Consider the following 3,196-nt stretch of genomic DNA (forward strand, 5'->3'; position numbering starts at 1 on the left):
ATAGAAGCGGCGGGGAACAATTACTTTGGAGCTTCTGAAGTGAGTATGAGATGTAAATACCTTTTTTACGTTGATCTCCATAACATTTACTTGAATAAGAAGATAGGTTATAATCATCCTATTGGCTCTTCATAGGTGATTATCTAAAAACCTCTTGCTGAAGAGGTTGTAAGAGTCTATTTACAAGTTAATTTTCACTGCTTAATTTCAGGGCTCTGTTTTTTTAAGTTATGCCATACTTGCATAGCTGTAGCAATTTGACCCAGTTTTTCCACTATGAAAATTAGCATTTCTTAAAAATTAAATACTACTGAAAGCTAGTTCTGTGAAGGCATGTAAAATTTAAATAGAGACATAAAATTCTATTACCGGGCTATTCAAGCTTGTCTCGCTTTTAAATATTGTTGTTGGTTTTGATTGTTTTTGTGGAAAGAACTGCATCTTCAGAATAGCTGTTCTATGTGATAAGGGAACATGAGAAACTTGTCAGGATTGCCTTGTCACCTGCTTAACACTTCCTCTGTATGATCACCTTCCTATTAAAATCAAGAATGCCTCTCTGGATTACTCCCAGGCTTGTCTCTAATTGCGTATGTCTCTCATAAATTACGTGACTTTCCATAAGTTGGTTTGTGCCCTGGTGGCACAAAGACTCTTGAGCTTTCCCAAGTAGGACACAAGGATGCACTAGATAATAGTTGCAGAAGTAGTATTCTGCAACTGAACACTTAAAGGTGCTTTTATAAAAGCCTTCCTGAAGCCTAACTCTGGGGTTGTTTTGAAATGTTGTCTTGTGAAATTTCTAGACGTTTGCTTTCAATAAAGAGTCAACTTGCCTGCCATATCAAGCATTGGCTTTTCCCGTAGTTTCTTTTGAAAGTATAGTTTAATTTTCAAGCTGCAGGCATCTAATCTTCCAAAGCTTCTAAAAGTATGAACTGGTCTTGGATATAAATAGTGATGGAAATAGAGGAAATTTCTTCTGAATGTATAATGAACTATGAATGTTAGTGTAGAATGCAGACATGACAAAAATAAAGTTTGTTGCTTGAGAGAGCGCCTTTATTTAGAAGACTATTAAAATTCTTTTTCTGCCTAATCAAATTACAGGGCACAGATTTAAACTGGAATATAAACGATTAAAGCATTTATTTTAAATAATTGCTTCAAGTTAGCAGCAGAAGTTGAAATTAAATTTTGAGTCTCTCAGTGTTGTGATTCATACCATTCTGTTGGTTTGAGTAGTCTGAGAACTGCTGAGGGCCTGAGTGAACAAGTAACGGTTTAGGAAGCAAAATTGCAAGTCAGTGTTAAGTACTGCATTTATGTTAACCATGACTATGTTTTCAAAACATGCATTAGAAAACACATTTCTTCCTCACTTCTCCAGCACAAAAAAGTGTTTCAATTTATCAGCACTGGCCATGAACATCTTGTGTTTTGTTTTATGCTATACAGCTTTTGGTGTCAAGTAGTTCATGAATAAAAATGTGTGCTAAGGCTGGGATGAATCTGGGGGGTTATGGTATTTTTTCCCCACTTTAAGAGTAGTCATTGTTCTAAAGTTTGCTTGAAGACAATTTGCTGTGGAAAATAGTCAGACTTCAATGATCTGTTTTTTCTCTGTACTGGAAAATGACAGACCGGTTGGAAACATTCAATAGGAGTGTTCTCTCCATATTTACTGCAAGCAGAAGTACAAGGCATTTGTTACAAAGAGGACACTATTTGTTTCTGTATTTTTTGTATTAAAATAGTGTTTGCAACCTTTCCTAAGATGGATTGATTGCCAACCAGGTAACTTCAGCATTTCTTTTACCAGCACGGAAAGACGAGTGAGAATAGATGGCTTTGACTCTGCTAAGCTAGTGATAATAGAAATCCTGTTGTTTAACATTTTGACCACTTTTAGAATAACGTCTTTTAAGGATTTAGAATCTGTTAACTCATCTTTGTAAAACTTTTCACAAAACATTAAAACCAAAATGAAACTAAGTGGGGAGATTCTTCAATTCTGGGACTTTTCCTTCTTCTCAGAAAATCTTTGGGAAAAGGATGGAATTGAGTAATAAATTGGATTTTTAAATGTCATGTTTATGAAGCTTGAATATATAGTGCTATCGTGTCCCACTGGTGTTAAACAACCAACCAAAAAAACCCCAAAACCACACACCCACCCAAAATTGCCTTCAGTGACACTGGAGCAGGCCTTGTATACCCATGTGGAAACTTGTGGCGTATTTGTGGAAACCACTTATGCACTTTGCTGACTTGTGTCACTCTCTTCGGGTTCAAAAGCCTTTACCACTCAGTGTTTGTAAAATGAAAAATAGTTTAAGTGGGTTAGTCTGACCAACCCTCAAGGAAGAGTGTCTTCACATCAAACCTTTGTCAGAACTGGTAGTGACTAACCTCTCTGCTAGAAGACTCAAATATTTTTGTTCAGTGCTTTTTTTATCACAAAAAGTTACTCTCTAGATTATGATAGATGTTTACAAGAAAGAGCTTTAGGAAGAAGTTTGCAGTGCTGCTGCAGTAGTTGAATAGAAGACACTATTAGGCGTTAGTTTGTCAGTCCAGTTCTCCTGCGAGTATTATGTTTTATTGCATACAACTTTAAAAGTGCAAATGAAAAAGATGAATTCCCAGACTGCTGTTTATGGTGGGCTGGAATTTGTAATCAAAAGCACAGCAACTGTAAAACTTACTATTTCAACTCTGTGAGAAGAAAGAAAACTAAAGGGGATATCACTTTATTAACTTGCACTGATGTTTAGATACAACACGTTGGCTTATAAAGAAAAGTCTTTCTTTTCTGTTTTGAAGCTAACTGCTGGCTGTTCATAGGAGTGCTAAATATTTTGCCCTGCCATGAACAGAACTGAAAACAGGCTTACATTCCATCTCAAACTCAAGAAAATTATTTATTTCTCTATTTTCTTTACAGACATAATGAAGCTTACACATGGACAAATCCAACCTGTTGTGTACATAATGTAATTATTGGTAAACTGTGGTTAGAACAATACGGAATGGTAGAAATTGTAAATCACAGGTAATGCTAATCATGAAACTGAGGGTTGGCTTGTAGGAACTGGTGCATGATCATTTTTGTTACAAAGCAGAAAGTTTTGATTTTTGTCAGATTGCACAGAAAGCTTTGTTTTGTAGGTCTAAAGTATTTTTTTTCCCTTTT

At 35.6% G+C, this 3,196-nt stretch overlaps 1 protein-coding gene across 1 annotated transcript in view; it reads left to right on the forward strand.

The window, feature by feature from the left end:
* LOC104082125 (oxysterol-binding protein-related protein 2-like) overlaps nucleotides 1-3,055 on the forward strand; it is a gene marked incomplete at its 3' end in the record, with an annotated part of 14,783 nt that extends 11,728 nt beyond the window's left edge. Inside the window, 2 exon segments of the mRNA XM_009585130.1 lie at nucleotides 1-39; nucleotides 2,948-3,055. The exon segment at nucleotides 1-39 is cut by the window's left edge and continues 20 nt beyond it. Coding sequence (XP_009583425.1) covers nucleotides 1-39; nucleotides 2,948-3,055 — 147 coding nt within the window.
* Between the last annotated feature and the right edge of the window lie 141 nt (nucleotides 3,056-3,196).

This window comes from Fulmarus glacialis, unplaced genomic scaffold (assembly GCF_000690835.1).
Source record: "Fulmarus glacialis isolate BGI_N327 unplaced genomic scaffold, ASM69083v1 scaffold22449, whole genome shotgun sequence".
NCBI classification, from domain to species: Eukaryota; Metazoa; Chordata; class Aves; order Procellariiformes; family Procellariidae; genus Fulmarus; species Fulmarus glacialis.